This window comes from Lipotes vexillifer, unplaced genomic scaffold (genome assembly GCF_000442215.2).
Source record: "Lipotes vexillifer unplaced genomic scaffold, Lipotes_vexillifer_v1.1 scaffold402, whole genome shotgun sequence".
Taxonomy (NCBI): Eukaryota; Metazoa; Chordata; class Mammalia; order Artiodactyla; family Lipotidae; genus Lipotes; species Lipotes vexillifer.
Genome location: NW_006798409.1, coordinates 112,828 through 125,704, shown reverse-complemented (window position 1 = coordinate 125,704; position 12,877 = coordinate 112,828). Strand labels below are relative to the sequence as shown.

The window sequence follows — 12,877 nt, the reverse complement described above, 5'->3', positions numbered from 1 at the left end:
CTCTTTCTGAAGCAAACAACCCATCTGGAAGGTTATATTAAGGAAGAACTAAACGATGATTATATGACAGAAACAGTCACATAGCTGAGTTTTGTCCTTTGTAAAAAGTGCTGTGTTGAAGCGAGGTCTGTGTGAAGTCCTGGCTTCTGGCTGCATAGGTCAATGCTTGTCGTATCCCAAAGGGAATTGCTTCTGTGGGCAGATGTGTCATTTTGACCAGATCAGACAGGGACAACTAAATTTTGGGGTCGCTTGTAGATTCACTGAAAGTTACAGTTGTTAATGATTTTGGCATAAGAAATGAACTGTGGTATGCCAAGAGGGTGATGAGCTGACTCTAGTATAAAGAGAGTTCCCTTGGCGACATCTTGGCCTCAGCCATGGTGACAACTGTCCAGTCATCTGTGGTCATCCCCACATCCGGTGGAATGCCACTGGACCTTGGGAGCTTACTTATTTCCTTCATATTTACTGACTTAAAAGAGATGAGAAAGTGGTCACTGGGCCAAGACCATCATTTCAATAGTTTGTGTCTCTGTTTGAAAATAGGAACTCTTCCGAATCCATTTTATACCAAATCTCTAGGCTCATCAGTGAATTTCCAGCCCTTTATTTACATCTTAATTTCTGTCTCTGAATAAAGTTACTTAAAAAAGTTACATGAACAGAATCCATCTCACCCATTTCCTCCCTTCCATCTCATCTGCTGTTGTTGTAATAATTCCTACTGAGCACGGAAAACCAGATTTTATATTAGCTAAGTCTTAATGCATTCCATTTCTTAAAGTTATTTCTCAGAGCATTTGAGTTAGTGTTAGTTGGTCCATTATCTTGGAAGGAGAAGAGATAAGTGCTAATTCTCCAGTCACTTTGGGTACGTTCATCTCAGATATACAGGAGATTTTCGTGATAAGGTACAGGAAACTTCCAAGGAGATTACTGGGCTGGCTAGACTATTCTCCTCGGAAGCATTTTCTTATGAATGTAAAGCTCAGAATTTTTAGAGAATTGACAAGATAGATCAGATCCTTTTAGTGTTAAAGCTGAGATTCTTCCACCACCGCCCTCAACCAACTTCCTCTCTATCGCAGAAGAGTGGGTAGTTTTCCTGGAGCTTTCAAGAGTGTAAATATACAAAATTAGACCACCAGACTCAGCATGGTGTGTCTGATGTACTGAGGGCATACATTGGGTTACTGGTTACCTGTCTTTCATCCACTTTACCGCAGGAGAAGGGTCCCCAACAGCTTTACAAGGCAAGGCGATGTCTTTCATCCATGGAGTAGTCACCGTGCCACTGAAGGTCAGGATTCGTGCGGGAGCTGAACCACCAAACAGAGCAGAAGCCCAGTAACTACACAGAGTCATCTACACAGAGGCCAAAGTGACCCTCCCCAAGCCAGCAACACCCCAGAAAGGAGAGTGTATCTCTGCCAATCAATGTCACACCTGTCAACACTATTCTTGGTATCAGAGTGCGTCTAAGGGATGTTCACTGTATGAACATACAAACTGCCGAAAACCCCTATTGTAGCATTTTATTCCCTTGTATTGACTAAACCACAAGGACCCCAAATTAAATACTTGGGGCTTCATAAGCCCAGCAGCTCCAAGATGTGCTTTCTATGAGCCCAGTTATTTTTCAAAGCACTTATTAAGCAATTTCTCTCAACACCCAAAACTGCACATTAAAACATACTTGTAATATCTGAGAGAATAGACAAAACAAAACATAAAGTCCCAAGACGGGAAGAAGTAAAACTGTAACGACTTCTATTTATCAATTTTGTGGTACTTTCCCGACTTCATTATATCAGCTTGATCTTCAGCTCAAACGTTAAGGAAAATAAACATTTCCGGACTGGCCTCTCTTGAAGAACCACTGTTTGCTTGGGGCAGTGATTCAGATGCTGGAACAGGGGCATCTCCTGGGGACATGGGCCCTGGTACAATCCTAAAGTGGCTGCAGGGCCCAGGAAGTGGAGAGGAAAAAGCCCAGGGCAGCCCCATGTCAGCAGGGGCCTCCTTGGAGACCAGAGGGGCCCTGTACTGACAGGCTCCTAGTGCCACTTTCTTGGGTGAGACACAGAATCTGACAGAGGCACCAAGATACGAGTCCTCCAGAGGTTGAATGATCTGCCTGGGCTTTGCCTTTCACTAGGGCACTGCTTTCTGGGCCACTCTCTAAAAGCTGAGCCCATCTGGATGCACAGACAAGGAGCCCATCGGTGGAAGGCAGCTCCAATCTGATGATGGACCCATAAAGATGGGACCAGTGTTGGCACCCCTGCACCATTTTGGGCTTGAGGGTTGAGATTGGCCAGCAGATGTGGGGAACAGACTTCTCAGGAGAGTGCTGGAATGCCAGGAAAGGTGGAGCTCCTAGAGCCAACTCATGAGAAGTCATCCTGGTCTAGGGCACAAAGTTTTCATCACTGAGGTCTGCCAGACAATTCTGACTTTTGTTGTTCTAAGCAATGGAGGCAAGAGCGGAGCGAGAGGAAGTGCCAGTGGGCTCAGAAGCTGGGCCTATTTTGTGCAGCAAGTATTATAGCAAAAGCCACCCATGTGTCTGAAGCAACGTTCCCTGCATGCAGGGGAATCTGCAGCTCTTCCTCCTTAGAGAAGGGTCTTCAGAGGTGGCTCACGGATGGCACCCTTCACCTGGAAATGGAGTATTCCAGGGCAGAGCCCGTTTTATCACTTACTGACCTTTCTGATTTTCTATCACTGTAACAAAAATATCCCGGGCAGGTAGCATCGGATTTCTGACATTGGAAGTTTGGCATTTTCCCTTTCAAACCCTTCAGACCGTCCTTTTATGATGAGGAATATCCTTGCAGCAAAATGGAGGTGATTAGGGAAACCCAGCTAGAGTTGGGGGGCTTTCAAGCTTTCTAACAGCCCCTTCCCCTGTAAGAAATATATTTTACATTGAATCCCAGAAGCTGCACATATAATGTGTGTGTAAATGAAAACACATGTACGTAGAAAAGTTCTGCACATTTATGCTTACTGTGTATGAGGCATTCTGATATTTTCTACTTTCTTTTCAAGCCTAGCTAGTCTAGCCCATTTGACTCTATTCCATTTTAGTTTTTTAATATGCTGGCTGTAACGCCTAAAATTAATTCCAGGACTTATGAGTGGTTTTCCACTAGGCTTTTGAAAAACACTGGCTAAAACCACTTCAAGCCCAGCACACCCGGTTTCTAGAATTAATGTCCGTTTGTGGAAGTTGGAATTTACAGGATCCTACTTTGAAACTCTAAGACTAAGCAAATTGGAGCAGGCAAGAGAATTACCTAGCATCTTTGCTAAAAATGCAGATTTCTACTCTGGCTCTGTGATTCAGCAGATCTTGGGTGGGCTCCGGGGGTCTGTCTTTGAACAAGCACCTCAGGTGATTCTGATGAGAAACCGTAGCCCCCTAGCAACCTGGACACCCCTCCCAGCTCCTGTGCTGCTCCAGCCACGGGCCATGTGCTCTGGGTCTGCCCCCCACGCCCCACCCCTGGCCCTGGGCTCCTTCTCAGGATGCCGTTCCCCCAAGACTGGGTGCGTGGTTTCATTCTGCTGCTCCCTCCACCAAAGCAGCAGCCCTCTTCCTGAACTTTACCCTGGATTTTTGGACCCCCCAGATTTGCCACTGCTGCCAGCCTGCCTTAGGTTTCTCCATAAACCGAAACCTGATCTTCCAACAACTGCAAAACAAGCTGCACCAGCTTCCTCAGCCTGTGGGTGGTCCCGTCTGTCCAGCTTGGACCTTTCGGCCGTTATGGTTTATGGTTTGCCAGGGTCTGGGGCTCCTGGGTGGTGGCTGCCAGCCGGACGTCTGCTCCATCCCGGAGGTGTTCCCTAGCTCAGCCCCTTTCTGGAAGACCCACGGAGATCAACCCTAACTCTGGGTAAACCCCATTTAAGCATGAGAAGCTGAACATTTCTGGAGAAATCCACGTACCCGGGAACCTGGGAACCGCCTCAGATTTACAGTCACCAACCTCACCTGGCCTCTCAGCTCTCCCTGCCAGTGTCAGTCTCGTTAGTAAGATTCCTCCCACTTCTCTGCAATGATGACTTCCTGTTGTCCCTTCTTTTCTCAAACTTCTGGTCCTTCCTTCACAGCCCCAAACTGCCTGATACTTGATACAGAAACTGGAAGACCCCAGCCGGGAGCTTCGCATTTCCCGCCACTGAATCTCTAAACCCCCTTGTGTTTCCTTCTCCAAAGCTCATCCCGCGGCCGTCAGCTCCTTATCTTGTACTACCCACCCCTCCCTGTCCACGGAGTCTTCCCACGGCCACACAGCGTGCTCTGCAGCTGACACAGTAAACCTCAGAAACCAGAGCCTTGCCTGGGGTGAGACCCTGCCCTCGCTCCCGCTTCTCCTTCCTGTCACTTCTTCCTGGTGAGGTATGTTTAGAGAATGTTCTGCTCAGTCCCTCTGCTGCCCCACCTCCCATCCACTTTGTCCCATCACCCGGTCCTCGAGCCCCACCGCAGCTGCTCTCTGGAAGGTCCCTGAGGTCCCCCACTTGGCCAAACCAAAGGGCACTGCCAGCCTTGCTTCCCTTGGTCTCCCGGCAGCAGCATCTCTGCCGAATTCCCGACGTTGCCCTCCTGGTCCTGCCCCTGCCTGTCTGGCCTGACACCCTTTTCTTTGCCAGCTCCCGGGCCTCTCCCTCCCCAGTGCAAGCCGATGTGTGCTTCCAGCTACCCCTGGACCTGACTCTCCGCCTCCCTCTGTGGTCCAGATGGGCTCTCCCCAGCCCAGGTGTGAGGTGTGCCTGGGTGCCAACCCCACTCCTTCTCTGCCTCCTGCCAGATGTCTCTGAAGAGTCAGGACTCGCCCAACGGCACAGAATTTCCAAGTGGATGGCTCTCAGTCACATCAGACTGAATGTGTCCAAAATGTCCCCACATCCTTTCACCTGCCTCACAAACCCTTTCCTCCATGGTCATCATCTCCAGTACATGACACCACCATCTACAACAATGCGTGCTAGATTTGCTTGTTCGTTCTGGCTCTCCCCCTGTCCCCCGCATATCGTCCACTGAGTCCCATCACTTCTACACCCAGGACACATCTTTCAGGCCCCTCTGCTACCACGCTAGCCCAGGCCACACTGCCTGACTGCTTGGGCTCCTGTCTGGCCTCCTGTGTTTCCCACCTTTACCTCCCTGTGATCCACTCAGGATACAGACATCAGCATGGTCTTTAAACACACCTGCCATTAAGTGTCACGAGTACACCTACTGATGGAAGGTGTCAATGATGGAGAAAGCTGACGTGAAGTGCACGACTCTATTTACTAGCATCACAATTTCTCCATAAAGCTAAAGCTGTTCTAAAAAGAAATCTTAATACACGTGCACACACGAAGATAGGATCCTGTCCCTCCTCTGGTTAAGACTCCGCAGTGTCTTTCCATTTTGCTTAGAGTAGAATCTGAAATCCTTAACACAGCCTTGAAGGCCCAGCCTGGCCAGGCCTTTGCCTTCCCCCCGGCTCTCCTGAAACCACTGCCCCCTCCCCAGACCCACGGGTCCAGCATCCAGACCTCCAACACACGTAACTCTTCCTAGGCTGGAGGCCTTCGAACACCGGGACACATCTTCTTCCCTTGTCATCTAACTGCATTTACTCATCTTTGTGTGGCCAAGGCTCTAAGTGGGGTCTGTTCTAAAGCGGGTTCTCTGAAGCATTTATTGACATTTGCAATTATACATGTATATTTGTGATGCTTTGTTTACTGTGTCCCCACCCAATTTTGAGCTCCACGAGGTCAGAGAGTAACATGTGTGTTGTATATAATCCTTAGAAGAGACTCTTGTGTGCTCACCACACCCTGTTTCCTTTTCATTCTGGACATTCAGCCTGGCTTCATCTCCAAGCTCTGCTCTGAAATTAGGTGCGACCCATGTTTCATTCTATACAATGGAATATGGGTAAAAATGAAGTAAACACGTCCACATCTGGCCCATGAAAACCTTCTTTATGAGACTCCATGCTCTCTTTCTCCATCTACATGGCTGGAAATAAAGGACCCAGGGTCTCAAATCACAAGGTGGAAGAGGCCAAGATCCCTGAGTCACCATGTGGAATGAGCCACCCAGGAAAGCCACCTAGTCCAGAAACATCTGTTTTGGTCTGGGTTATCAGGTTAAGCCACTGACACTTATAGGATATTTTGCTACAGCAGTCAGGCTCCCTTGACAAAATCACCCCTGTATTGCTAGCCTGACATACAATAAGCACTCAAAATGATTTATTAAATGACCAAATGACACTTAATATCCCCAGGCAAGTCCTATTCCCATGGAAGTAGCCACTTTCCAGTTGTTCCCCCTCTGAGTATGGCATATCCTCTACCTTAGCCAAGCCATTCCTGGCTGGGTCTGGAGATGTAACATTGAATGAACAAGAGTACAGAAGAGGTGAGGCTATCTCTAACCCTACATCTTATGTTGCATTTCTTTTTTTTAAATCCCACAGTCCTGATGCCCTTTGATAATCACTGTTTTCTAAATGTTACAAAGTGTATGTTGGGGGTGGCTGGATATTATGATCAAAGAGTATAAGAGACAAAAAAAATCCACCATTTATATTCCTTACCAACAGTACACTTGTTTTCTATTTGAATTTATGTTCAAAATGTGACACCACTCTCTTTTTCCTTCACTACTTTATTCTGCCTCTTTCTTAGCTGTCACATTACCAGCATGTTATCAAGCATTCTTAGAGGGAAAGTTGGAATCTTGGAATGTTTATTTTCGCTTCCAGGCACCTAGAAGCCTTATGAGTAATAAACTGCCAATGTGGCGTGTTCCCAAACCCGGGACAACTCCTATTGGCCTGGAATTGTGAGGTAAATGCATTTATTCATGACAAGTGCTAATTTAGGGGGACTCTAGCCACCACATGGTAGCAATTACCAGAAGAATAAGTGGAATAATTCTGTGTCTATAACGTGCTTTTTAGGGCCAGATTTAACATCTCAATGTGGAACTTCTTCTTCCTAAAACAAACTTCCTTTTGTTACTTAAGGTCTTTGTATACAGCATTCCATCAATAGAAGAAGAACTAATGATTTTCTTATATTCATAGGGTTCTAAATTCCATAGACCAAAAAATAGACATTTCTCTTTAAGAAGCATGAGACCTGATTTTGAAGATACTAGAACTTGCTTGGGAAGCTGTCATGCAGTGATTTTCACCTACCCAAAGGGGTGAATGGGGGCTCTTTTTCCTAATTTCCCCCAGGGCACTGGAAGTTGTAAAGCCACTCATCCTTAGGAGGATGGTTTCCTGATTTGCACAAAAGCCCAGTGTCAGCTAGCAGCAAATCTATTTCTTGGGCTGAAATGTGATAACACATGGTATTCTGGTTTACTTGATCTTTAGGGCATTTTAAGCTTTATTTCAGAGAGAATAGTGACTTAAAATCAGTCGAATAGTCGTAGGCAATGAGGCCCTTACCATAATGGGTGGCATACCTTTAGCTACTGGCTCCACTGTGATGATTTCACTGCTGTTGCCTCTCCCGGCTGAGGTCACGGCCACCACCCAGACGCTGTACTGCCGATTCCGACTCAGGTTAGGAATTCTGTAGGAAAATGAGTCAGGAGAGGCTTCAAACTCGCTGATCACCTGTGAGAGGAGACATAAATGTTCCCACATTCAAGGAGGCCAATGGCACAAATGGATCTCTTAAAGGAATGCTTATTAACACATTATCTGTTATAAGAAACAAAAGCCACCTCTCATCCCTTTTTAAAAGGCTGGATCTGCAATATCTACATGGTCTGAATTTGTCTATGCAGCAGCTATGACAGCCACCAATGAGTAATTTAACCCTTTACATTATGGGTCACGGCACGGCTCTTTCTGCTGGGATGGAATAACAAGAACCAGATGGACCATTCTACCTGAGACAACCAAAGAACACACAAAATATAGGAAACAACCTCAAAGGCATTTGCACATCAGATGATGAAGAAGAGTGATCATCTCCCTGAAATATGGGAAATAAATGAGGTGAGGCCAACAGTTGCAGGGTTGCTACATTTTTGTGAGAGTTGCCAGGCCATGGCACAGAGAAGGGAACCCAGAAGAGAGTCCATCAGCCTCCCTGAGTCAAGGAGACAGAGCTGAGGGCCTGGAAGGGGGCTGGAGTCCACAAGACAGAGCACCGGGAAGACAGCTACATGGAGAATCTGAAGACGGTCCCACTGGGTCTTCAGCTGAGCAGATGTGTGCATGAGGAGAAACTATCTGAGGCCAGAGAAAGAACCACCTGAAAGGACTGGATGTCCCGGTGCTCAGCTTTCACACAGGGCTGGGGATAGTGCCTGCTCCCATCAGCCAGACTGGAAGCCCTTGAGATCCATGGAACCACTGGACATAGTGCCTAAGGGTCTTACCTTGGTGGTGGGGAATAATTAGCCCTAGACTGAACACCATACTGGTATCGCCTAACAAATATTAAATGCAAGATTCATAAAGATCAAACTGTCACCAAGGAACTGAACTGCATCTAAGAATAAAAGTCAAAAATTTTACAGGAATAAAAATATCCAGTACCCCGTAAGGTAAAAGTCACAATGTTTGGCATTCAATAAAAATTTTCTAGATATGAATAACCCAACTATCTAGCAACTTGTGAACAGATAAAATGTGTTGCGTCCATACAATGGAGGATTATTCAGCAATAGAAAAAATGGAGTACCAGTACATGCTTAACTTGGATGGATCTTGAAAACATTACACTAAGTGAAAGAAGCCAATCACAAGAAACTTTACATTTATGATTACCTTGTATGGAATGTCCAGAATAGGCAAATCCATAGAGACAGAAAGTAGATTAGTGGTTGCCAGGGGCAGGGTGGGAGAGGGGAGGAACAGGAATAGATGGCTATTGGGTATGGGTTTTTCTGGGGGAGATTATGAATGTTCTAAAGTTAGATAATGATGGGGATTGTGCAACTCTCTGAATATTCTAAAAGCCACTGAATTGTATACTCTAAAAGCATGCATTTCATGGTATGTGAATTATAACTCATAAAAGCTATTATAATGGATGGAGCTAGAGATTATCATACTAAGTGAAGTAAGTCAGAAAGAGAAAGACAAATACCATATGATTGATATCATATGTGGAATCTAAAAATAGGACACATATGAACTTATCTATGAAACAGAAACAGACTCACAGACATAGAGAACAGACTTGGTGGTTGCCAAGGGAGAGGGGGGTGGGGGAGGGATGAATTGGGAGTTGGGGATTAGCAGATGCAAACTAGTATATATAGAATGGATAAACAGAAAGGGAACTATATTCAATATCCTGTGATAAACCATAATGGAAAAGAATATGAAAAATAATATATATATGTATAACTGAATCACTTTGCTGTACAGCAGAAATTAACACTTTTTTTAAACATCTTTATTGGAGTATAATTGCTTTACACTGCTGTGTTAGTTCCTGTTGTATAACAAAATGAATCAGCTATACGTATACATATATCCCCATATCCCCTCCCTCTTGCGTCTCCCTCCCACCCTCCCTGTCCCACCCCTCTAGGTGGACACAAAGCACCGAGCTGATCTCCCTGTGCTGTGTGGCTGCTTCCCACTAGCTATCTCTTTTACATTTGGTAGTGTATATATGTCCATGCCACTCTCTCACTTCATCCCAGCTTACCCTTCCCCCTCTTCCCCCGCTCCCCGTGTCCTCAAGTCCATTCTCTATGTCTGCGTCTTTATTCCTCCCTGCCCCTAGGTTCTTCAGAACCTTTTTTTTTTATATTCCATATATGTGTTAGCATATGGTATTTGTTTTTCTCTTTCTGACTTACTTCACTCTGTACTACCATATGACCCAGCAAACACAAGACTTTAAATCAATTATACTTCAATAAAATAAATTTTTTAAAAGCTGCTATAAAAAATTCCAAGGATGATTATAATTTTTGTGACTTTCTGTTTGAATAATAATAATAATAATAAAAATCCCGCAAGGACTCAGAGGCAAAAAAAAAAAAAAAAAAAACCTCCAGAAATGCAAAGAAACAAATAAGAAAAAAGGACTCATAAAGAAAATAAAATTTAATCAATCAAAATTGACCCATAGGGCTTCCCTGGTGGCGCAGTGGTTGAGAGTCTGCCTGCCGATGCGGGGGACACGGGTTCATGCCCCAGTCCAGGAAGATCCCACATGCTGCGGAGCAGCTGGGCCCGTGAGCCATGGCCACTGAGCCTGTGCATCCGGAGCCTGTGCTCCGCAATGGGAGAGGCCACAGCAGTGAGAGGCCCGCGTACCACAAAAAAAAAAAAAAAAAAAAAAAAAAAAAAAATTGACACAGATATTAGATTTAGCAGACAAGGGCATTAAAACTGTTATTATAATTGTATTATAACTACAGATATTAAAAAATCTAAATAGATACATGAATGATATAAAAAGACCCAAGTCAAACTTGAGATGAAATTACAATATGTGAGATGAAAAATACACTGGATTAGATTACTAGCAGATGAGATCTTGCAGGAAAAAAAAAGGTTAGTGAACTTGAAGATATATTAATAGGTGGAACACAGAGATAAAAGAGAATACAAAATTTAACACAGCATTCGTGAGCTATGGGACAACATCAAGCAGTTTAACACACATGTAATTGGAATTACTAAAAGAGGCAGGATAGAAAAAACATTTGAAGAAATAATGGCTGAAATTTTTCCAAATTTGATGAAAACTATAAACCCAGAAAACCAAAAATCTCAATAAAACCCAGCCACAAAAATAGGAAGGAAACCACACAAAAGCACATCATAATCAAACTGCTCAAAACCAGTGATAGGGAGAAAATCTTAAAAGTAGCCAGAGAAAAGACATATTATATATGCAGGCACAAAAATACAGATGTCACAGACTTCTTGTCAAAAACAATCCAAGTGCTATAGTCTGAATGTCCCCCCTAAATTCATATATTGAAACCACATTCCCAAGGTGTGGCTTTTGGGAGGTGAAGGGCACCCGTGGGATCAGTGCCCTTATAAAAGAGGCCCAAGAGACCTCCCTTGCCCCCTTCTACCATGTAAGGATACAATGAGAAATCTGAAACCAGGAAGAGGGCTCTTACCTACCATGATGGCACCATAATCTCAGATTTCTAGCCTACAGAACTGTGAGAAATAAGCCTCTGTTGCTTAAAAGCACCCAATCTATCGCATTTTTGTTATAACAGCCCAAGCTGACTAAGACACCAAGTAAGAAGACAGTGGAACAACAGTTTTAAAGTTTTGAAAGAAAAAAGTCAACCTAGAATTCTATATTCAACAAACATTTTAAAATGAAAGAGATTAAAAGACTTTTTCAAATATAGAAAAAGCTGAAAGAATTAATCATCAGCAGAGCCACACTACAAGAAATGTTAAAGAAAGTTCTTCAGGCAGGAGAAAAATGATACCAGATAGAAATATAAGCTTACACAAAGGAATGTAAGATACCAGAAATGGTAACAACGTAAATAAATACATATGATCTTTTATTATTTACATCTCATTAAAAGATAATTGATAAATAAAAGATAATAAAAATGTATAGTGTGGGGTTCATAAAATATATAAAAGTAAAATGTATGAAAGCAATCGCACAAATGTTAGGAAGGGAAAAATAATGGAAGCATGGTATTGTAAGGCTCTCAAACTGTATGTGAAGTACATAATATCACTTGAATGTAGAATGAAAAGGGATATGCATTAATCCCAAAGAAACCACTAAAGTTACAAAATAAGAGTAAAATAAAACTAATGAGACAACAGAAAATAAAATAGAATTATAAAAAATATTCAGTTGATCCAAAGAAGTCTAAAAAGGAGTAAACAGGAAACAAAGAGGACAATAAAAAAGTAGCAAGATTATAGATTTAAACCTACGTCGATATACCTATAATTATTTTAAGTGTAAATGATCTAAAATCCTAATTAAAAGCAGAGATTTTGAGACTGGATATAAAAGTAATACCTAACTATATGCTACCAACAAGAAATGCTTTTCAAATATAAAAATACAAGCAGGTTAAAAATAAAAGGACAGAAAATCTATCCCAGGCTAACACTAATCAAAAGAAAGTTGCACTGGCTATATTAGTATCAGACAAAGTAGATTTATGGGCAGAGAATATTGCCAGTGATAAAGAAAGTAATTTTATAATGATAAAGGGATCAATTCATCAAGAGGACACAGCAATCCTAAACATCTATGAACTTAATAACAAAATAGCAGTCCAGGCAGACAAACACAGAAATTAGAACTGAGAAACGGGGTGCTGCTGTAATAAATACCTAAAAATGTGGAAGTGGCTATGAAATGGGTAGAGGCTGGGAGAGTTTTGAGGCTGATGACAGAACAAGCTGAGATTGCCATGAAGTGTTCGCCAAAGGTGATTCTGGTGAGAGCTCAGAAAGAAAAGAGGAGAGCTGAGGGAAAAGCCTCAGTCTTCTTAGAGAATACGCAAATAATAATGAGCAGAATGCTGGTAGAAATGAGGTTGGTAAAGGCCATTTTAGTGAGGTCTCAGATGGAAATCAGGAACATGTTATTGGACAATGGAAAAAAGGCAATCCTTGTTACAAAGTGGCAAAGAACCTGGCTGAATTGTGGTCATGTTCCAGTATTTTGTGGAAGGTAGAACCTGCAAGTGATGAAATTGGATGTTTAGTAGAGGAGATTTCTTAACAAAGTGTTGGTTCCTACTGACAGTTGTAGTAAAGTTGAGAAGAGAGACATAAATTGAAGAAGGAATTGGTAAGCCAAAAGGAGCTAGAACTTAAAGATTTGGAAAATTCTCAGCCTATCCATATTGTAGGGA

General features: G+C 43.2%; 1 protein-coding gene across 1 annotated transcript in view; it reads right to left on the bottom strand.

Annotated features, from left to right (window-relative positions):
• Positions 1-12,877, bottom strand: part of DSCAM (DS cell adhesion molecule) — a gene marked incomplete at its 5' end in the record, with an annotated part of 155,192 nt that overhangs the window by 63,755 nt on the left and 78,560 nt on the right. Inside the window, 2 exons of the mRNA XM_007470501.1 lie at positions 1,205-1,322; positions 7,499-7,652. Of these exons, the coding sequence (XP_007470563.1) occupies positions 1,205-1,322; positions 7,499-7,652 (272 nt within the window). The remainder of the gene's footprint in view (positions 1-1,204; positions 1,323-7,498; positions 7,653-12,877) is intronic.